This window comes from Centropristis striata, chromosome 2 (assembly GCF_030273125.1).
Source record: "Centropristis striata isolate RG_2023a ecotype Rhode Island chromosome 2, C.striata_1.0, whole genome shotgun sequence".
NCBI lineage: Eukaryota > Metazoa > Chordata > Actinopteri > Perciformes > Serranidae > Centropristis > Centropristis striata.
Genome location: NC_081518.1, coordinates 9,082,859 through 9,105,292, shown reverse-complemented (window position 1 = coordinate 9,105,292; position 22,434 = coordinate 9,082,859). Strand labels below are relative to the sequence as shown.

The 22,434-nt window shown below is 37.6% G+C and overlaps 2 protein-coding genes across 3 annotated transcripts; both read right to left on the bottom strand.

Annotated features, from left to right (window-relative positions):
* Positions 1-363: 363 nt before the first annotated feature.
* LOC131983035 (LIM and senescent cell antigen-like-containing domain protein 1) lies at positions 364-8,997 on the bottom strand. 2 transcript variants are annotated; one of them, XM_059347609.1, is made up of 11 exons: positions 8,811-8,997; positions 6,884-7,040; positions 6,652-6,718; positions 4,738-4,858; positions 4,374-4,523; positions 4,099-4,249; positions 2,783-2,875; positions 2,624-2,672; positions 2,436-2,511; positions 2,047-2,222; positions 364-1,213 (listed from the first exon to the last, which is right to left on the bottom strand). In XM_059347609.1, the coding sequence occupies exons 1-10, from the start codon at positions 8,837-8,839 to the stop codon at positions 2,084-2,086; spliced, it is 1,032 nt and encodes a 343-aa protein (XP_059203592.1). In that variant the 5' UTR covers positions 8,840-8,997; the 3' UTR covers positions 364-1,213; positions 2,047-2,083. The 2 variants fall into 2 exon arrangements, with proteins under 2 accessions (XP_059203592.1, XP_059203597.1); XM_059347614.1 differs by lacking the exon at positions 2,047-2,222 and having other exon boundaries at positions 8,811-8,994.
* Positions 8,998-13,610: 4,613 nt separating this feature from the next.
* LOC131983026 (F-box/LRR-repeat protein 3-like) lies at positions 13,611-22,195 on the bottom strand. The gene is made up of 6 exons (XM_059347603.1): positions 21,904-22,195; positions 20,344-20,548; positions 19,071-19,235; positions 18,820-18,942; positions 18,002-18,173; positions 13,611-17,156 (listed from the first exon to the last, which is right to left on the bottom strand). Exons 2-6 carry the CDS (start codon positions 20,545-20,547, stop codon positions 16,516-16,518), a joined length of 1,305 nt encoding a protein of 434 aa, XP_059203586.1. The 5' UTR covers position 20,548; positions 21,904-22,195; the 3' UTR covers positions 13,611-16,515.
* Positions 22,196-22,434: the final 239 nt, after the last annotated feature.

Sequence of the window (22,434 nt, the reverse complement as noted above, 5' to 3'; positions counted from 1 at the left end):
TTTACAAACAGCCCGGGCAATGTGCTGACTCATTGATGATATTTTTACATCAAAGTGTTCTCATGTTAAATAATCAGCTGATGGGTTCATTTCATCTGGATTCCTTTGAACTTTTTCCCTCAGAAAGTTGCAAATGTTAATTTGGCAGAAATATCAGGCTCACAAACCCCAGGTGTTTACAGTACACGCAGTTATATTTCACTGCCGTACACACAAAGCATACAGTGCAGAATGAAGGTTACTCTAAAAGAGTCATAACAGCACCCTCCGATCTCAAATGTTCTCTCAACCTACTGAGAATATTTCAAAACATAGGAAACATCGGTCAGACAGGCTCATAGAAAAATGACAGGAGGCACCAGGTAATCACCATTTGACATTTATTATATTAACCATATCCAGGGGAGTTAATGGTTTATATATGAGCCATGCTCAGTTAAAGCTAATTTTAAATTTTTCTTGAAACACAATTATTTACTTTTTCATGTTAGCAAGACGAGACATCATTACAATATCTTAAAGAACACAGTGGTTGCTATGTTATTATTCATACGGAGGTATAAAAGCTGCACAGGCTGATAAAATTATGTTTTCAGTAGATACTTTGGCTAGTTAAGATAGACATAATAAGGCATAACTATTATAATTGCATGTAGTTCACATTATTTGCATTTTAAGTTCATATATTCAAGGCACATGTGTAATTCCATATCATGTCAAACAACAATCTTTTTAAATTCAAGAGAATTTTAGACAGCAATTAGCAATCATGCTCACGGTTATGTCAGAATAAACTGGAACAATTTCTTTTCAAGGAGAGAAAATTTAACTAATTTGGACAATTTAGGAATGTTTAAAAAAAATGAACATTTAAGTATAAAAAGAAATAAGAAACAAAGCCATCCGCTAACAGGCACCTTTATGACAACACCACAGTGGTATATATTTATATTTTTAATTGATTGCCAGACTTAAAAGGACAAATATTGATGTACTGGTATAATGCCAGGTCCTTGTGTTGTTATACAGCAGTTCTCTGGGACATTTACCATCACAGAGATAGTAGGAACACGTCCAGGTTGTTTGGCAGGAAGCAGGTCACTTGCGTCCCAAAGACTCGGCCAGCTTCTTGAGCCTTTTCTTCAGCTCCAGAGGAAACTTCTCATAACACTTTTTACAAACAGGCTTCATGTCAAACTCAACAAACTTGTTCCTGCAAAGAATGAAAGAAAGACAATGTCAATACTAAATATGTAATCTAATGACTCCCTAACCTTTCAGGTCTCCCTCCTTCTATCTAAATATTAAAATTACTGCAGGTTAAATACGGGTTTGACTCCCTAGTCAAATTCTTCTCACTTCAAATAATACTAGCATTAGGGCCTTTCTTTAAGGACGTAATATCCGACTCTGCAACCATTGCAGAGCGTTGAAATTATCATACAGTATGTCCTTTAGCACAAGGCAGCAAATACTTATTCATTCAAACCAAAGCTCGAGGGAAGTTTCTCATATGAAACGATTAGTAGATTGAGCAGTAAGTCGACTGACAGATTCATTGTGTTAAGACTTTTCAAAAAGAAAAGACAAAAATAGAGCTCAATACACTGCACCTGAAAAAAAACACACATGCAAATAGCCATAACACAGGCAAATGGAGAAAACACTGATTTATCAGAATATGCTCCAAATATCTTTGGGTTTGAGACTGTGGATTGAACTAAACAAGAAATTTAACAATGCCACCTTGGACTCTGGAAAGTGATTCTTGGTTGTTGTTTTTATTTCTATTTACTCAGAAATGTTATCAACCAAACTGATCATTTATTCAGCAGATTAATCACTAATGAAAATAGTTGTTAGTTGCAGCCTCCATATCAGCATCAAAGCTCATCTTTGAACCAAATGCATGCGTTGGATGTTTTGCACAAGACCATTACAAAGCAATACAATTGCAGGGTGTTGGTTTTACTAAATTGATGAGAAATAATGACATCATGCCATGCTGTCAAACAAGGAACACCACAGAAAAGAGAAAGCACCAACCAAAGGACGGAGTGGTGAGTTGTGAGGAATAATAACTCTACAGACAGACAGCAGGTTTTTTCTTGCGGTCTTTGGCATCGCGCTCACGTCGAGCCAATCGGCGTTTCAGCTCCTCGGGCATGCGCTCATAGCAGTGCTTACACACCGGCTTCAGGTCAATTTCAACAAACTTATCTCTGAGTTACCATAGAAGTGAAGGGAAGCACGTAAGAGGAGAAAGGGGAGGAAAAGAGCCAAAAGAGAGAAGAATTGTAGCAGTGGAGTCAAAGACAAGTGTTAAGACACTAAAGTAGGAGTGTTACAGAACTGAGAGGAAAACAACAATCAGCTGGTAGTACTTGTACACAATAAGTTAGTAAAAGAAGCCGCTATTGAACGATATCACTTACTTGAGAGTGAGTTTTGTGTTGCAGGTGGAGCATGAGAAACAGCTGACGCACCAGGCCTTGTTGAGAGCAGAAACCACTGAGGGTCACAGAAAGAAAAAAGGGAATTAATCAACTTCTACCAGTTGACACATTTTATATAAATGACGAAAAGCTATGTACTGAAGATGCTTTATGATAATCATACTCACCATCGCCTTCAATCACACGATTGCAGTGATAGCACACATCGCCGAAGAGCTTGAAACAGAGAAATAAGAAGTTTTTAAGGGTTTTTTTTAAATATTGACATTATGGTGTCTGCAGTGTCCTCAAAATGCATTATTTTCCTTGGCACGTTTGTGTCTCACCTGGTTATAATGAGTCTCACAGTAAGCCAACCCCTTCCTCTCGTAATGCCGATGACCGAGGAAAGGCTTCTCACACTTGGCACACACAAAATGCTGTAAACAAAAACAAATGTTGCTGAGGGAGAGGGGGAAAACTCCTTATGAAGGCATGTGAAACTGAGAGCAGCAGGTGCCAACACAGCATGAATATTGCATGAGCATCACATGAATATGAATATTTACTTAACTTAGAAATACTTCTAAAAGTGACCTATTACTGTTCAATCTTTTCGTGTTGTTTTTGTTTTAATTACATGTAGCCCACCAGTGCTATGCAGAAAGCACTGTAACATTTCCATAGTGTTCCCACAGTGTTTATTAAAACAGTCCTCCTTTCCACACAACATTCATGAAGTGGTAAGACACAAAATTAATTTCAGCTAATGACTGTCTTCAGCCTTAAATTGACTGCTATACACTGATAACAGTCTTGTGAGCAGTGTAACATGCAGCAGCCTCCAGACAGATGAACACAACTTGATCTGCTGCGCTCTGCCTCAGGAAAAATAATATTTTTAAAAGTGCTTTTCTTCACATTTCTCTTACTGCCTCAATTTAGCTCATTAACAGTGTTATGGTACTAAAGTGGTTTATTCAGTGAATTAATATGCATAAGAAATGGTTGCTAAATGTGAAACTCATTTTTAGATTTTTATTGTGCTTTATGAAGGCCTTTCATTAAAAGGTGGTCAGCATGGCATTGTCCACTACTATTAACCTCGGTCAGTTGTCTACTAAGCCTACTCCCTTTCGTCCAACTTGCAGAGGATTTTTACAGAAGCACTTGTTATAGTCAATTTAAAGTTTTGCATGAATTAAAGCTGGGGTCTGCAGTTTTCTTTTCTCTTCTTTTTTTGGATAATTGAGCTAAAAATTCATAATAACCTTTCAGTAAATTGTAATTCAGTAAGGATACACTGGGATCTAAGCTCTCCAACAATACATGGAGGTCAGTGATATCTGAGAGAAAATTAGACTTCTGTTCCTCTTTTCAGTTCCGTTTTCAGGGTTTAAAAAAATCTAGCCACTGATGGAAGGCTTTGTTCAAGAGAGAGAGGCCGTACCTATTGTCGGTTCTACATATTCAGATGCACATGCACGTCCCTTCTGATGGTGAAATCTTGATTTATGTTGAATAATCCTAAAGAAAATGTTCCACTCCAGCATTGGCAACAACTGCCGGCATTTCTCCTGCCTTCTCCAGAAAACTGCTTTCCCCTGCTTTGTATCACATAGTTACAAGTGTATTATAAATAGTTTCATTGCTGTTGACAAACCTCCACATGCCACTGCTTGCCCATGGCATTGACAACACGCCCTTCGATGGGTCTCCTACAGGCACCACAGATTGGTACGCCCATCTTGTCGTGGCAGGGCAAACAGTAGAGCTCTCCCTTCAGTTCCCTGGCTTCAGCTGTCAATTCCTTCCTGTGGACAGAGAAACATTGAAACACATTAAAGATTTTTTTTCATATGGTCCTGAAAACTATTTTGAAGAACATGCTGTTTTCTGTGCTTAGCAGTGGGGAGGAGTAGAGAGGTGAAGACTGACCCACAATTGCTGCAGTTGAAGTGGTCAGGGTGATAGGGGTCATTCTTAAAGATCAGTGGCTGCTCTTCAATGATGGCATGGCACTTCTGGCAGATATACTTGCCCAGGCCACGAGCTTTCTCGCGGTTATGGCATGGGCGACACAGGTGCCTGAGGTGAATGCAGGATAATAAAGTTTAGCGGTGTCAAGAAAGTATTATAAGTGCAATATAATGGTTTGACATATTCTGTCACAGCTGCTCAAAATTCCATTATTTGTTAGAACGCAAAAGTGAGAGAGTCAGCAGCTTGACATGTGTGTAACCACCTGTTTTACAGGCTGTCACGCTGTTATATTAAGACTGTAATAAGATGGGATACTTACCTGCCAGCATTTTTGACAAACCCCACGTCTGCAAGCACAGCCTGGCAAATGTCACAGCAGAAGCAGTCAGGGTGCCAACTATTGTTCATGGCCTTAATGACACGACCAATGATGAACTCCCCTGAGGGAAATCCATAAGTGAGAGATCAGTTTGAGGTAAGTCCAAGTTTGACTTTTCCAGTATTTGTTGGGACGGGATGTTATTTTTTGGGTACTGTACGGGAGTTCCTAATGAGCACTCCATTATGGAGTCCTGGTGTTACTACAATACACTACAGTGCTTCCTATAGTGTTCTCAAAGTGACGCTTTAATGTTGAATGCATTTCAAATGTTCCATTTAATTTAATCTAATTAGAGCATGGCTGTCTCTCCCGGGGCACAGTCAGAGAGTATTTAAATTAAGCTTATGTTGCACTAAAATGCATCTTGGGTGATCTAGACACAAGTGGGAAGTTCTAAATAAAAGTATGAATAGACTTAAAGATCAATCTGTGAGGACACAGTGGGATTTGAGCTCAAAGAGGTCAGGGACGCTTACATCCACATATATACCGCAGTGCAGCGGTTCCCAAAGTGCGTGGGGAGATGTGGTGAAGGCTGGATGCCTTTCTATACACTGCTCGCTAATGATGGAGAAGTTTGTGGAAGGTCTGTCAAATAAACGTTGTAGAGATAACAATCGAGAAGAAAAAGGGGGGCCAACAGAAGGGATTTAAAGAAAAGCTTAACCAACATTTTAATGTGCTTATGTGAAGGCAAGCCTCCCACACATTATGCCAGGGTTTTCCTTGCCATTATATGGCTTAAATGCTGTGCCTAATTAACGTAAAAACAATGTGGAGAGCGTCGGTAGGAGTCGTTGTTTTCTGCCAACAGCGCAGAATATCTCCCACTCCTCCTGCACTGTGCACAGGCAGTCAGTAGGTGTGGGGCAGGCAGGAGGAAGCAGCTCGCCGCAAGAGTGGGAGTTCAGTTGTAGTGAGTTTCTATGGTTGCTCTGAAACTTTCTCCGGGACGGAACTTTCTGAATCGTAAAAAAGTGGTGCACCATAGCTCTCATGCTATTAAAAATTTTGTTAAGGATTCTTCGACTGGATGTACTTCAACTAAGCTGTATCTCTCCCTTTCTAGATTTTATTCATTTTTGGGTTATTTTTTTTAATACTGTCCCTGATGTGAGATTTTGATTATTATTTGGCTGAAGATATCTCCATCTGGCTTTAATGTGACTTCAGGTGACTATGTGATAACAGCACCAATATGCAAATAAGCATAAGATGCCATTTGTGCTACAGCCATCTAAAAAATGTGGGAAAACCCTAAACAATGAAGGAATGATTTGAAAAAAATATCGTAATGTGATTATTATGAATGATATTGGAATTGTGATAGGTTTCATGATAGTTGAGGGAGTGGTCGCCTCGAAAAATATTTTTAAATAATACGATTTTTCAAGAGGATCTTAAACAAACAAATACTTTTTTGTAGGTCAGTAGAACACGTCTTGGGGCATCTTTGCATCACCAACATAGTAAATTCAGAATGGTATTTTGCCTTGAACAAATATTGCACCTAATGCAGTTGAGTGCAAAAGAGTAAGTAAAGGTTTCAAGTTCAACCCCACTTCAGTTCCTGATAAGCCTTAACAATCTCTACTCTAGCCATATTATTCTGTGCAAATGCCTTTTTTTCTGTCCATCTTCAGTCCCTGCAAATTAAATTAGATATGAGGAGGGAAGGAAAGTCTGAGATGCACTCTTGTACTCCATCTATCGCAATTAGATCTAGACGTGATCAGATTATATCTAAAGACAAAATAACTTATTCTTTACAGAAAGTGGTTGCTAGTTTTTCTGGGGATCATACACTAAATCTGGACAGCCCCTAAATGAAGGAGACCCTGTAACACTTACCACACTGGTGACAGCAAGGGGCAAAGAGCATCTGGAAGTCATGTTCACAATATTTTCTTCCTTCAAACTGTGAAGAGAAGATTTGGATTCCTTCACTCAAGAGATACATTCAATACAATCTACATATAAAAGAGTACCAGGCAAATCAACACCACACATGCAGCACATAAAGAATGGCTCATCACGGTGTTGATTTCTGAAATGATTTGTAGTGATTGTTTGAGTGCACTACCTCATAGAAGAGCCCCTCTGGGAACTGCTGGAAGCACTGGGCACACACAAAGCACTGCTCATGGTACAGCTCTCCATTACTGTTGACAATCTTCTCAGTTGGAGCAAAGCCACTCTTACATCGCTCACAGGCCGCACTGGCCAGGGCATTAGCAATGCTGTTGCATGAGACAAGAAAATACATATTAGTACAATACTTCCCCGGAGTCCAAGTGAAATGCAAAGCTGACAAATAACTTGGATGAAAAGCTGGACCAATGTTTATCATTTCTCACATAACTCCTACATTAACTGCTGGACTTGTTTCAGCAGCTGTCACCATGGAGAGTGGAACATAATATGTGAATCAGTTGGGGAACTCACTAACACTATTACTCACTGCACAGTCATCACCTAATTTGGTACTGAAAACTTGCTGAGAGAGAAGGGGCATGCAGTCTTTCCTCCACACATATATACATACACACACACACAAAATAAATTGACTAATAACCATAATGTAACGAATAACATTAACTCAAGTATTGGACTTCAGTTGATCTTTTAAGGTATTTGTACTTTACTTGTGTATTTCCATTATATGCTACTTTGTCCTTCGACTCCACTAGATTTTGCAGGCAAATATTGTACTTTTTCACTTCATCAACTTTTTTGATAACTTCAGTTACATGTTACATTGCTGACTCAGATTATTGGTAGAAAATAAAGATAAACTATTAATGATTGTGTATTATTATAAATTAAACCGCCCGGCTGTAAATAAAGTAATTAAAATGACTGAGAAATCATGTCGAACATGTTAAAATTAAGTTTATTATTACCTCCCAGCAATTACATACAATGCATTAGTTGCCATCTTTTAAGTAACTTGAATAAATCACAGTCATATTTGAATGTGCATATTGTCACACTGTTAAAATATTGCCTAAGTCATTTTTTGTCAAAATTGGTTTCTTTGCCTAAATCACCTCCTCGTGACGCTGGCCACCTATGGTAAAATCGCCTACATCCTCAGTTGATCAGATCATGTGATTTTACCACTTTAAGATAATGGCCTATGTCAAGTGTGTGACTTAAGTGGATTTATTATGCCTAAATCAAAATAAAATAGGACTTAGGCAATTTTTTGAACATGCCTTTGTGACTTAAGCAAGATATGGTAACACTTTATTTTGAAGGTGTCTACAGAATTGTGACATGAGCGTGTCATAAACATGACATGAGATGTGTCATGAACATTAATGACACTAATTGACACTAACATTAATTTGAAGTAACATGAATGCTCATGATACTTGTCATGTCATGTTTCTGACTTGTGTGACTCTTATGTGGACACCTTCAAAATAAAGTGTTACCATATCTCGCTTAAGTCACAAAGGCATGTTCAAAAAAATTGCCCAAGTCATTTATTTCTCTTAAGTTACATAATTTACACACAGTGTTATTACTATGTCAACAGCCATCCTTTACTACATCCTTTTTGAGTGAAATGATCAATAAATGTCATATGTTACACTTTTGGTGAAGTTTTTGTGTTTCCTGCAAAACTTGAAAAAAGGAGTTAGGCGATTATTTTAACAGGGTGACGATATCGTTTATGCTTGGAGTTCGGGGGCGGTGAGTGCTAATAATATATTTATCTGATTTTTAGATCATTAAAAACAGCTAACTAGCATGCTAATATTACAATTAGCTCGGATTGGGGGAAATCGCTGCCGTTATATCGCGTCACGTCAGCAAAGTAGCTATAACGAAGCAACAATGACCAACCTTTAACCTTTTATCCAGGACCAAAATGTTTATTTATAATAACAGTTTTATGCTGACGTCTATTATAGCGGAGCGGTCGGCTAACTTTAGCCCTCTGGCTTTAGCTTGCTAGCTGAAGTTAGCGGTTAGCTTCCCGAGCTAATGAAAAGTCTTACCTGCCCGTCATTCCCGCCACCCCCAGCATCCCCTCCTAGCGGCACAGGTTTTTAGAAGCGTAGCTGATAAACTGACACAAATTTCATGTGCTGATTCTTCTCGCTGAGTTGCCAAAGTTGTTCAGGAGAAAGCAGACTCTTCCTGTGCTGCGTCGACCCCTCCCAGGAGAGCCGTGCCGTGTCTGAGCTGGCAGCCGCTACTCTCAGGCCACCCACTCTGGGAGTGTCTGTGGAAGTTTAACATCAACTCTTTCTGACCTACATCTCATTCACCAGACGCCCCTTGATAAATATAGATTTTATACAGCCTCATCATACTGTGCTACAGGCGGGATAGACCATACAAAAATGGGCTTATATATTAAAAAAAAAAAAAAAAAAAAAAAGATGATATTTTCATCTGTGCGTCTCTTTCGATGCCCGATGATTAGTCTTGCTAAATGTTTATATCTATTTTCTTAGTTTTCTTAATCAAATTGTGTTTTCGGAGGGTTGTATTTGTAGTTTACTGTGTGCATTGTCTGTTATTATATATTATATTATTTTTATTTGTCGGATTTAATAAGGAAGTTAATTGATTCATATTTTTATTCCTGTTTGTTTAATGTCTTCATTTAATATAACAGAAAAAAATATATTATATTTAAAAAAATATATATATATAATATAAAAATGTTATTATAATTTTATTTTCAAATAGATCCTTTTGATGCTTCATCATCCCTTCCCTGTGGGCAACATTATTAGATACATAGTTATATAGTAAGAATTAGTCAGTTTCATTAATTATACTATCATATGTGGTAGATACAGTTATTGGTATAGTTTATCAATACAAAATATCAGTACAAAACAAATATTTCTGCCACGTGTCTTATAGTCATAGTGAAACACGTTTCATTAAAATATATGTTTATATATGTAATCATGTAAAACCCCTAATCTAACACAGTATAAATGTTTGTGTGTAGCCATTTATCAGCCTTTAATTTAAGATATGTGTGTCAGTCAGTCAGCTTAAGAAATCTTTAATGAAATTTGCCGCAAATGATGTTCCTGGACTGCTTATCATTGCTTGTGCTGGTGAAATTGATTCCATAGATCTCTCTCCTACACAAAGCCTGTCTCTCTCAAGACCACACACACACACACACACACACACACACAAACACACACACACACACACACACACATTAGTGTTGCTGTTCATTTAGAGGCCTGTGATGGGAGTTTTCTGAGGTCACCAAAAGCATTGTAATTAAAACAATCAAAAGTGTATAACTTGTCAAACTAACAGGTGTTAAAAAAGGTCAATCAGGAAGATGTCAAACACAGTTTCTTCACACCCACAACCACAACAAGTACTTGGAGTAATTATCAGGCATTTTGAATCACATAGATATACTATGCCTGTATATCCAATATCAAGTACAGGGAGATGAGCATAAAGCATGGGCTGCACAGTGTATGCCTTCACTGTCAAGAGGTTTATTTAATCAAAACAAGTAGAACATCTGAGTGGGAGTGTGTGGGCGAGTTTAATGAAACTAATGTGCCCAGTATACAGTACAAAAGAGCCAAAGTCATGCTTCTATCTCCTTCAAAATGTCAGCTAACACATGAATTTATAGAAGAATGACTGAAGAAAGAAATGACGACCGAATTTTGTGTGTTCATGTGAGTGTTTCTGTACATACAAAGCTGTAAGACCTGGATATAGCTGACAGTCTTCATATTTATATTTAGTACTTTGTTCTTTTGCACCAAAATTTACTTGCCAATAAAACAATTCTGATTCTGAAAACTTAAGAAAACTGTGTTTGGAATAATGGAGGAATAATGTCGATTATCTTTATCGGATCTTGGTCCGTGCCTAAAGTGCTACCAGCATGTTTCCTCTTCAAGAAATATCACTTATTATCCTTTTAAATCCTAAGACCAAAAAACACAATTAGATGTGGGTGGAGCAGCAGACAGCACTCAAGTTATGTCTTGGATCTGATTTCACTTAATGGAGCTATTATTTCCTCTTGCTTGTGCTTATTTTTATGGCCTCATGTTTACTGTTGTTTATATACCTTCTTGGAGAGCACTCTGCTTGGAGGTAAGTGCAGTATAAATAACATTTACTTGTATTGTATTACACCCTTTTCCTTTTCTCTGTAATGATCCAATTTCCTCCCAGGGATCTTTGAAGTTTAATGTAACCCTTGCGACTGGATTCAAATTAAAATGAGTTGGCTCACAGTTTATCCGGTGCAGAGGTGGTGTATTTTTCTACTTAGCAACATGAGTTATGTTATGCCTATTTTTCCGCTGTAAACACATAGCTTCTGTACATTATAGGCAAGATATTTTGCAGGGTTTGACTAATAAAATTTTCTCTGTGACCCATTAAGGGGAGAGGATAAGAGCTCTGTAGGAGGCACACAAGAGAGTTATGAAGGGCTATTAAAGCATTTTAGGGTGTAAAGAATCCAAAGAAAACATTAGGTAACACTTTTTATGGATCTCATGTCTCTAATGCACAATAGACATTCTTATAATGCATTAGAATCTTCTTATAAAATCGTATAATTATAGTTATAAGCACTCATAAATATGAATAATGCTTTATAACAATAATCAACTAGGAAGTATCATAATGCTTCATCATTGCTTGTACTTACAGACTTTTTTTGAGAATCATAGTGTGTTATAGCTCTTAAATTTGTTATACATTTTCAGTTATAATGCATTAAAAGACACTATAGGGAGATTATGGAGTAAGGGTAGTGGGTTAGGCTAATCCTAACCCTGTAACACATAATAAGTTTGTTTATTATGCATTATAGACATGGGTTTGCAAAAACAATGTCAGTGAGTTACCATGGATTATCGAGTATTATGCAGTGGTGGAAGAAGTATTCAGATTCCTTACTTAAGTAAAAGTACTTGTACCAGCAGAATTACAGTAGTAGTACTGCAGAATCACTCCACTTCAAGTAAAAGTCCTGTATTCAAAACTTACTTCAGTAAAAGTACAAAAGTATCAGCGTCAAAATGTACTCGTTATGCAGAATGGCATCACTCAAATTGATATTATTATTATATTGAGATTTTTTAAGTATTTATGTAAGCAGCATTTTAATTTTCTCAAGGTAGGGCTCATTTTTACTCCTAAATATACTTTTATGTGGTTTGCTTTATAAACGTGTAATAATTTTTAATTTAGTTGGAATTATTTTATGTTAAATCTCAACCTGAAAAGTAACTAAAGCTGGCAGCTAAATGTAGTGGAGTAAAAAGTACATTATGTGCCCCCAAAATACATTACTTTAGTAAATGTACTTAGTTACCACTGATATTATGATACTTGACTTTATAAGTAATATAAATGCTTTATAATATGCTATTGTTTAAAAAGCATTATACATACTTATGAGCGCTTATATGCAGTGCTATAAGCAGATTATAATGACTTATACATATTTTTATAATGCATTGTAGACATGGGCCTTTTGTTATTTATTGTGAGGTTTTTTTAATCCTCTAAAAAATGGACTTTGAGAATATTTCAAACATAGGAACAATATTCCGTTTTCAAGGATTTATAGGTGTCATTTTAGTGGGAGTTGCTCACACAATGAAACATTTTGAAGGTCAATAGTCTACTTCACTACATCTGACAGAATTAATTAAATGTTAACTGTGGACCGAAACACTGAGGCTGAAGACTAATTCAAAACACAGCAACAAGAGCTTTGTAAAGGTCAAAAACGAGGGATTTCTGTTCTTCAATTTCTGTTATGGGGACAAAGCTTTTTCCAACCTGTAGCTCAAAACACACCTCTACTCATTAGCTTTTAACTGAGCCTCACTTCAGGTGAGACACTACAGGCAAAAACATGTTACTTTTCATGCACTGGGCAATTTTAAGGTTTTGGGCTATTTTTCTTCCGTAACACGTCTTCTATCAGAATAGTGGAATTATCCAAAACAGAAATGTAGGTGTATATTTTACTATATTTTGGATATTTTTTCTAAATTACCTAAAAGTTAGCATTCTATTGTGTGTAGTATCACGAACGTAGTCTAAACCTTGTTATCATAGGCATCATAAGCTCCGACTCTCCTGCATAATATTATGTGTTTTTTTATGTGTGTACATTTCTATATTATTGTGGCTATGAATTAGATTCAATATTTTTTTTCAAATAGTCATTTCCATTTAGAATGTATGAAATCTTTAAAGGCTGTTCTCTCAAAATGAGTTTTTCTCATGCTCTGAGCCATAAATCTCAACTTCAGCTACACTCACATACACCAAATATACCAGTTTTATTCCTAAAAACAACCTAACTATATTCTGAAGGTTTTTACAGAGTGGTTTATCCATCAGTCAATACTTAATTTTTAACATTATAACATTTTGTTCCTAAAACCATGATGAAAATCAATTTTTATGGCTTTTGATAGAATTTTCTGATGTATGAAATGATAAAAGAAAAAATCCCAATTTCCTCTGTAAGAAACGAAAATAATAACTTTGAAATTTGCTTCAACCAGTGTATCTGGTATATATATATATCTAAACATGAAATTTGTAAATAACTTTAGTTTCATGGTGATATCTATATTTAATATATATCTACTATACTTTGGTTTCTTTTGTTCAGACAAAGGAAAGTAGGAGATGTTTTTTACCTTACATGTTCTAATATTCAGAAATAGACAAAATGAACTTGCTAGAAGTATATATCTACTATACATCAAAACATGACAACTGTGCAAAAGACAAAGGAAATACACACATAAAGCTAATTAAAGCAACGGTGTTGTTTTAATAGTTCAGACATGGAACACATAACCAAACAGGCGTTTTTAATGTGAACTTAACTCAGATATTACATGTCTTTGGGAAAAGTACAAGAGGTTACCTTCCAATAAATCTTCTCAGTACTCGTTCAACTAAAAATAAAAACAACACACTGTCACTGTACACTCCATAAAAACTGCAGCCCTTACTTGGCCTATTCTTGAATATTATAATAATCATCTATAAGCACTGAATACAAATGCAGTTAATATTAACCAGCAGGTGGCATGGTTTTATAAATACACAACAAAATGCACTGTAAGTCAATAAAGGATAAAGTCCAATATCAGGCCTGGCTGGCCTTCAGAAACACAAAACATGAAATTAAGACATGATGGGTCCCTATCAGAGGGAAACAACTAAAGAAATATATGCGTTTCTTTTTTAATAAGATACACAAAAAAGGATATCAACCCCGTAAAACAAGTATTAATTTAAAACCGAACATAAATGATTTACAGGTCTCTTTCTTTGCACAGTCCAAGTGTCCACAGAAAACAACATCCTTGATGAGTCCACCTTAAGACGTCTTCCAACTATTATCCTTTCACTCTATTGCAACAAACAATAGAGGCATAAATATTTCATTCTCAACACATTCAGGCAAACATTCAGTTATATCAACATTCAACTGCCACGCTGTCCTGTCTTCAGGGCTGCACAATTACCTCGTTGAGATCTTGGTTTTTTATCTTTTAATCAATTATACATGATGTGGAACTTGTTGTTATGCATCAGATACATAGCACTGGGCAAAATATAAAGGACCAGCATCTTTTTGCTGTAGCCCAGCCAGTTGTTTCTGAAAAACTTATTGCAAAAAGTACATTGTTTGTCATAATTGTGCAGCCCTGTTCTAGCATTTAAATGCTTAATTGTGTTGCTCCATAAATTTGAGCTAAATTCACAATTAGAAAAAGTGTCTCTTGAAGTCATAATTAAATATACAAGCCCTTTCTTCTGTTTTTAACAACATCATTTTAAAAGTTTCTGATTTTCTCCATGTATTAATGACCTGTCGATCCATTTGAGATTTCTTCATGGGGCGACCTTAAATTGTTTATCTATATTTACCTCTAAAATATGTTAAAATGCTTCGCCAGAATAAATCTTTCTGACTATTAACATGGTGAATGATTGTACAGTCAAGCAGGTTTGGTTTGTCCATTTTCCCAGAAGTTTACCAGAATGATTTTTGTGCATAATCTGTCAATAATCTAACAATTCTGCCAATTTAATATCTCAGAATCTAGAATGTTTATATAAGAATATAAAATGACTCCATAAAAAGCAAATTAAGTAGCAAGGTGACTTAAAGATAGATTTATTGACCAAAGTTTACCATCATTTGGCTGCAAATTCTGTTAATGACATGCCCTAATGACATTGCAGCTTGTTAAACCTGGGTACTTCACTGGAGTAAAAGTGCATTAGTACGATTTAGTAAATGTACAGATATATGATGTCCAGGATTAAAATTTCTCCCTCCCATTTTGATATTTACAATTTCAATGAGAACATGGGTCAGGCAATCAGAAATATAGCTAATGTACATTACACACAAAAATATGTTCAACCATGACTCTCTCTATATATTTACAGTATATACAGACTAAGATGATTATGGCCAAAGTTACCAAAGAGCACCACCTTCACATAAAGCTGTTCTAAGTCTTAATCTCTGTCCATGTTGAGTCAGAGAACAGAGTGAGACAGCTCTAGTTTTCTAAATGAGATGCAGAAACACATTCAAAGACATCAAACAGAAACACAGTGACAGGAGTCAGGAGCAGACGACACGTGGAGAGCATGTGTTTTTAACAGAAGTCCTTGTGTTCTGTGATTTCACTGTCCAAAGTCTTGTGTTTAACCATCCAGTCTGCAAGAAGCTTCACACTGACGGCAACTGTGCCTTCATAATGAAATGTTTTGTATTCTTGTACAGTCACAATGTGTCAATGTTGGATTTTTAAGAGTCAGAAACAAATAAAATAATGAAGTGAAACTTTGCTGATGTTCAACCTGATTCGTGTCATTGCATTGTAGGCAGTATGTGCAGATGAACAGTGTTTGGCTTATCTCCATGTTGCCAGTATCGTTATCTGTGATGCTGTAAATTAGCGGGGTGCTCTGGGCGATATGGAGGGAAGCAAACCACAGATCATCTGCATATTCCCACACAAAGTTTCTCTTGGTGATTATCACGAGATATCACCGAAACAAATGGCTTCTAATGGTCAGCGTACCCATCTAGCGGGTGCATTTATCCATCAAACTTAAAGACTTTTCTAAAATACCACACTTCCTGGTCTCAAAGACATTTTGCTCTAAGTGTGATGATAATCTGTTGAACACATCTGTATAAAAAATACTTTACTGCATGTAAATTTCTGTTCTAAGGATTTGTACTTATGCCCACTTACGATATGAAAATATGTTTATGTATCTGCCTGCATGTAATGCAGTAAAGACTAGTACATGAAATAACCCCTACATTTTAATAATATATATTCCCAGAAATTCCTGTTAATTTCCATGGAAAACCAATCACAGGGTTAAGAAAAGGCTGAGAAATCAAGGTGCTAATTTTTATGAGTGACAACAAGACAAATACATTTAGATATAAATATACTTATAAATAAAAAATGTATACATAGAACGACATGGTGGAGTTGAAATCAATGTTTCTTGTTTCATCCCATTAAAACTCAAAGTGATGCAAATTTCTTCATGTACTCAAGGAGAAGAACAGGGACACATATAGTGTCCGGGGGAAAAAAACAGGATGATGAAGGGCCAAAAAACATAGTTCTCCAAGCGACTCAACTTAAATTTTCTTCCAGAGATCTACCAGGTAGGCATCATGTCTGGGAACCAGACACGACCCAGATGCTTTGACACCTCCCAGTGGATGTCATCCAGCCCATAGCGGTGATCTGGAACCAGTACCTCCTCCATGATGGATAGCTGCGTCAGTCTGTCTCCACACATCTTGACAAACTCCACGAAGGCGCTGCAGGACACCTCGCACTCTCCCAAGCCGATGGCTGACAGCTGTGTGCAGCGCTGGGCGATGCGGATCAGCTCCTCATCCAGCGGCCGCAGCCCATTGGCGCACACCACCAGCTCGACCAGACGCGGGCAGGTGAGCCCCACGCGGCCAAGCACATCTTTACTGACGGAGCGGCCGAAGTACAGATGCGTGACGGGGATTTCATCGCGGAAGAAAGGGCTGAACTCGTCTTCGTAGAGGAAGAAGTACATGACCAGATTGAATTTGGGAGAGTGGCGCACCATGGCGTCCCAGCTGCTCTTTTTGATGGTGTGGAACTGTTGGCCGGGATTCTCGCTAACCACGTCGATGCGAAGGTGCTCGAGGTGAACGTGCTTCTCCGAGGAGAGGGCGATGAGAAGTTCATCGCTCAGCAAATGGTAGTTGAGCGCCAGTTCTCTCAGGCCGTGGCAATGATCAGCCACACAAAGGATGCCTGAGACAGAGGGAAGTCAATTAGTCAAGTTTAGATCTACACTAGTGATTCTCAACAGGGGTGATTGTATCACAAGGGGTACATCTGCAGGTCGAAAATAAACTAAATTTTTATAAAATTCTCAAAAAGTTTGTTATTAATAAGCATGTATGGTGATGCTGATCTTTAGTACATTTTAAATAACCAGTAAGAGGCATATCACACTGAGACAGCTGTCACATTTACACCACAAGAGTGTATAGAAACTAGTTAGCAAGTGAGTAAAGTCAAAATAGCTCACTAAAGTAATGCATATATGGATGATATATTTAGCTGACAATATAAATAAATAATTTGAAATAGTTAATGAAACATAATAAATAAGAGGATGACACATCCAGCTCCTGCCACTCCAAATAGTACAGATACGATTGTCAAATTAGGCATTGACATAACAGCCAGTTTATGATCCATATTTAGAACATGACAGGTGTTCCTGATTAACTGGCACTTGTGCTTAAGGCTGTGGCAGACAGAATTTTGGGAACCACTAGAGCCTGTTTAAGGCTGAGCACAATAGGCAACATTGTCTCCCTGTAGCTTTTACACTTACAGCTGTTTGTTTTAATGTAATATTTAGGAAGTAATTTATGAATTGTGGCATCACCCTATTTTAATATCAATGTCCCATCCCTTCTGCATTTGTCTCCCAAGTAAATTATGTCCAATTAACTCCCTCATTGCTAATAAATGTAAATTTTATATTTCTTTTGCTTACACCATTCCCTTTCTAATTCTACATTTTTCTTCAAAATAGGATTTTTAAAATCCTAATAATAGCGATAATTCCTTCCATTTGTCAATACCTGCAGGTGAAACATGAGGGCAACTGCTCATTTTCAGCAGTTTGAGTGTGTCGCTGTTATTGGCCACCAGGACTTTGAGTGACGGGTCATCTACAGGTGTGTCATCGATCTTCAGGGAGGACAAAGATTTGGAGTTGACAAAGACCACCGTCAGCGCTGAGATGAAGTGAGACTGTTGAATAGAGCGAGAGGGAGAGAAACATTTAGTCATCCTTTTATTTTCATAAACATGGTAGCTCTAAATGCTAGTTTTATTAATCAAGACATCAGGATATATGACATGCAGACATAGCAAGCAACTGCCATCTAGTTCCACTATATGTCTGCATTACCGCCCTCTGCAGTTGGCAGAAATATCTATCTCATCATCCTTTACTGGATGCATGTGCATGCTTGTGAATGTGCTTGTAAAAGATATAAATTAAACTGAAACTCATGAAAACATTACTCTACAGCACCACTAGTGATAAAGAAAAAAAACTCCACAAGATACATTTGGATTAAGATAAATGAATAAAAACAGAAATGTGTAGGAGTGCAGACATCACACTTTGTTCACAATTTATCTTCCAAGATTAGCTGTCCAAGCAAGTACAAGAGTGCAATGTCTTTAGCTGACAACTGATATCCCAACAGTATGTGACGTTTTTTTTTTTTTTTTTTTAGATCAGAGAAGCTCATGTTTGATTACTTTCATCACGATGATAAAGAAAATAAAATACTGCAATTAACAGTAATCTAAAACTTGTGGACACAGTGTCTTATTTCTGCCTGCAAATAAAGATAATAGCAGAAATAATTATCTTGCCGGAGCTTACCTTGGGCAGCTCCATGAAGCTGGGCCGGGCTGTGGAGATGAGCCCCAGTGTTTTTAAAGAACAGTTGACGAGCTGTGACAGGATGTCGCACGCTGCCTCTGCAGACTCTCTGCTGCTGTCCACCTGAGCAGCATTGAGAGGGAAAATCAGACCTAAAGACACTTTAACTTGAAGAGAACTTAAGAATTCACTTTACTACTCTATACGAAAGCCACCCCTGCCGTGACCTCCTCCTCTCCATCAGTTCATACCTTGAAGCTGACGTACTGCAGGTGGTTGGAGTGCCTTTTGATTATCTGTTTGATGAGTTCTGGGTGCGTGGCCTTCAGGTAGGAGCTCGCTGGCTGGTTCAACTCAAACTCAAAGCAGCGCCACAGCTCTGGCATGTGAAAAGCCTGATTCCAGCCCCGGCACACCTGTAGTGACAGCAATATAAATAAAAATCTGAATCAAGTGTCCTGACTATTATTCTTTAGATAGTTAAAACTGACAATTTAGTCTTTTTAACCTCTTTAAATGTTTTGGTCTCAATGCAGCCAACAGCAGCAAAACTAACCTGCTAACTGAATATTTTGACAACACAATGCTAGGTAAACTATTTTATACTGATTCTTATCTAAACCATTAATTTGGGGAAAGCTCCCTTCACCCTGGTACAAATGTCAGGAGTACAAAACCTCTTGGAAAAAGAGAAACACCAGGTATGCGTGTCTGTTTGTGTGTTTATCCCTCTCTTGTCCATTGTTTACAATCCAATTGACTAGTTTAAACCTACCTTGAGGGCAGCAGAAACAAGCTGTGTTTGTCTGCTTTTTGGAGCTCAGCAGATAGCAAACAGTGGGATTATAGAGATTGTTCGCTGAAAACAGCTTCCTCCTGGGTCAAAAAACAACAACTTGAGTGTGTTGAGAGTGAACCAAAACAGTAAGGTTGCAGCTTAACAATGAGCTGAAACTCACTATAAAGCTCCTATAAAGCCGAGAGGAGCAGCAGATCCAGGCGAAAATTCTCTGCATGTTCATCATTACAAGAGTTTACACTGTTTTCATGTTGTCATTTGAGACATTGCTAATAAAAATTTAAACCGCTTCAGCAGTAGAGACTAAAGTTAAATTGATGATGGATAATAAACTCATTACAACTATAATTTCCAAAAATCTTTGTGTTCCATATTTTATGCACTGGGTTAATGCATCTAAATTTGGTGGAGTCAACTAGTCACCTCTGCATTAGATATTAATAACTGAATACAAATACTGAGAGTAGCTAAAGCAACAGATGCAATAACTAAGCATGTGTAATATCTGCAAACATACAGAAAGAAAAGTCATGTGACTCATCATGAAAGCCTGCCTCCACGCATGCTGCATTACAAAGTTGACTGAGTCAGCTGAGAGTATGAAATGAAGCGTAGAGTAGAAGAGTGAAGCGAAGAGTATGAAAGAGACGAAAACATCATTAAACAACAACACAACATGCACTGCTTCCTTTGCAGTGAGCGGTGGCTCATTATTCCATGGGTACCTGAGAAGCGTAAGCCCTATCCAGCAGAGGCAGGTACTGGAAGATGTGCAGCAGGATCTCCTGGGGCAGATAGCCCCAGTGGGCTCCCTCCTCTTCCAGATCTTTCTCCCTCCTCTGCTTGCGAGACCGTTTAAGAGTCTCCTGAGACCCACTGCTGGTGCCACCTCCATCCTCCTGTTCATTCCCTTGCAGACCTCGTTTCATCCTGAGTAAACAGAAGAGGAGTTAACAAAATCCAGATGGTTGGGCTGAGAAACTCTTAACTGGAACTGCTTTTTATACAGGGCTTCTTAAATCACCAGAACTAATGTAATTACTAAATTTTAACTACATTTTATCCCATTTATCAAACAATTAATAAGCTTGTAGACCATGTATGATAGTATAATGCATGCTGGTACAAACTGAAGATATATCCTTTTGAAGTGATGCATGATTGCAAAGCAGCAGCATTATCATAGGATCTATTCATTATGTATCAATTAATTTCTTAGCCCATGAAATATTAAAATTAATAGAACAAATTAGCAATGATTAAAAAGAGAGTAATATGGCAAATCCACACATGTGTGCTGCTCTAACCAAGAAATGATAAATTAACACATTTTTAAATCTTTTTTAGATTTTAAAAAATCAATATCAATTTTAAGTTCACAGTGCAATTTTTTCCCCGCACTGAAAGTTATGTTTTGTGTAACTGTCGAGTCTTGATTCGTAATGATCAACAGATTTTTGGTTTAATGTCCTGTCAACTCTCATTTAATGCACCACACTATATGGTCAAAATTTTAATTTCGCAAATCGTGCTTTAGATCACGATAATTAAATTTGAAAGCTCAGTACAGTTGTGTTTCGATTGGAAACGAATAAAATACGTACACCCCTACAATAAAACATTGCATACACCATGCAAATGTTGTATTTATAACCCCACTCCTACATTTACAAGCATTATAAGCATTGATTCAGTACATCTGATGATGTCGTCTAATAAGCATTAACTTTTTTTAATCAGAAACTGGTTTGATGCTGACAAGATCCTGCTTGACTTCCCATTATCATGCATGAATGATTCAAGGTCCTCTGATAACTGTGGTGTTTATTCTATGTGTAATGCCCAGACTTTGACCGGACAAACTGGTGACTAACCTGCAAAAGCTGCACAACTAATCCTTTCTGTCTGATGTGTCAGATGAGTTGGGTGTTTCCGCTGACTGTGATCACTGTAAACGATGACACACCTCCCTCTGCCCCAAACAACACCACCGTCTGATCAGCCTCATGTTAAACTAAGTTCGCAAAATCACTCTTTAATAAATTGCACACACATGTCGTGATGCTAGCGTGACTAAATGTCAAAACGGAAGGTTTGGTTGTAACACAAACACGTCAAACGGACCGAGATTAGAGTTAGCTAGCTGAGCCGAACCGAGATCCTGCTAACTAAGTTAGCTAAAAAGCAAACAAGTTTTAGCCCATATAAAGTGATATTTGCAGTTAACAGTTAACTTAAAAAAAACATAGGCTAGCTTCTTAGCAGAACCCTTGTCCTCAACTTACCTGGCTTTCACCTCCGTGGGCTGTTTGTGAGAAAAGGCGATCACTCCTCGTCAACCGGGACCGACACAAGAAAACTGCGTTCGAGCTGGCCGACCGATCAAACACATTGGACCATAGGACAGCACGGGGGGTCGTGGAGGTAAACAAACGCTGACTGGAAGCTTTCAAAATAAAGATTTTCAGAAACGGTTTCGTTTTCCAGGCGCCTGACCTAGTTTTGCTCCACGGCTCTGCTTCAGTAGCGTAGTTAGCCTGTCGACTAAAGATGGCGTTTGTGTTGCTGCGTCGAACCAGCAGTCAGCGAACTGGCTGCAGTTACAGTGAGCTGCCGACTGGGGGCGGTGTTTCCCCCACTGGCCTGTGGAGGCTCAGGTAACACACCTGGGAGACCAATAGTCATGGAAAAATTATTAGTTCACCCTTTGTTTTCTCTAATTTCTTGTTCATTTTAATGTCCGGTACAACTTAAGGTACAGTTGTTATATTATATATAATGATAACAACAAAAAATAGCTCATACAAGTTTAATTT

What these genes read in the sequence shown, in the direction of transcription:
- LOC131983026 (XM_059347603.1), bottom strand. Translation starts at nt 20,547, where the DNA reads ATGAAACGAGGTCTGCAAGGGAATGAACAGGAGGATGGAGGTGGCACC. An exon ending in TGCAGTACGTCAGCTTCAAG is followed by an intron (nt 18,943 to 19,070) that starts GTATGAACTGAT and finishes AATGCTGCTCAG; the next exon opens with GTGGACAGCAGCAGAGAGTC. An exon ending in CCCTCATGTTTCACCTGCAG is followed by an intron (nt 17,157 to 18,001) that starts GTATTGACAAAT and finishes CCTCTGTCTCAG; the next exon opens with GCATCCTTTGTGTGGCTGAT.
- LOC131983035 (XM_059347609.1), bottom strand. Translation starts at nt 8,839, where the DNA reads ATGCTGGGGGTGGCGGGAATGACGGGCAG. An exon ending in TCGTGTGATTGAAGGCGATG is followed by an intron (nt 2,512 to 2,623) that starts GTGAGTATGATT and finishes TGTGACCCTCAG; the next exon opens with TGGTTTCTGCTCTCAACAAG. An exon ending in AACACAAAACTCACTCTCAA is followed by an intron (nt 2,223 to 2,435) that starts GTAAGTGATATC and finishes ATGGTAACTCAG; the next exon opens with AGATAAGTTTGTTGAAATTG.